At 64.8% G+C, this 543-nt stretch overlaps 1 protein-coding gene across 1 annotated transcript in view; it reads right to left on the bottom strand.

The window, feature by feature from the left end:
* LOC104500582 (C-terminal-binding protein 2-like) overlaps positions 1-543 on the bottom strand; it is a 10,588-nt gene that overhangs the window by 3,816 nt on the left and 6,229 nt on the right. The window contains exon 4 of the mRNA XM_010144247.1: positions 311-426. Within this exon, the coding sequence (XP_010142549.1) occupies positions 311-426 (116 nt within the window). The remainder of the gene's footprint in view (positions 1-310; positions 427-543) is intronic.

The raw sequence follows: 543 nt of genomic DNA, 5'->3' as shown, positions 1-543 counted from the left end.
TCATCGGGGTTGTCCAGGCTTGCCCCAAGCTGCCCAGGGCAGTGGTGGAGTCCCCATCCCTGGAGGGGTTTCCCAGCCGTGTCCAGGTGGTGCTGAGGGACAGGGGGCAGTGGGGACCTGGCAGTGTGGGGGAACGGTTGGACTCGAGGAGCTTAAAGCTCTCTTCCAACCTAAACGATCCTGTGACTCTCTTCTCAAACCAGCAGGACCGTCCCCCAGTGCTGGCGTGGTGTGACAAGCCGCACGGGTGTTGGGTGCCCTGTGGACACGCCGCTACAGACACCAACCCACGGAAACGCCAGAGCTTTACCTGAACGGCTCAGACTCGTGCACGTCAAGCGCAGCCCCTCGTATCCGTCCCTCCTTCAGGGCTTGAGTTAAGGCCTTCTCGTCCACCAGCCCCCCGCGCACCCCGCCCTGCCTCATCTGGCGGGATGGGGAGAGAGAGAGGAGGGTGAGCTCGGTGCGGTGACCCGGTCCGACCCCCGCCCCGATGCACCCCGCTGTTCGTGTCTGCTCCTGCCTCACCACAACCCCCGTCCC

The sequence above is a fragment of the Buceros rhinoceros genome, unplaced genomic scaffold (assembly GCF_000710305.1).
Source record: "Buceros rhinoceros silvestris isolate BGI_N320 unplaced genomic scaffold, ASM71030v1 scaffold22839, whole genome shotgun sequence".
In the NCBI taxonomy this organism is placed as follows: domain Eukaryota; kingdom Metazoa; phylum Chordata; class Aves; order Bucerotiformes; family Bucerotidae; genus Buceros; species Buceros rhinoceros.
Note: the sequence above shows the minus strand (reverse complement) of the source record. Positions and strands in the feature narration are given on the sequence as shown.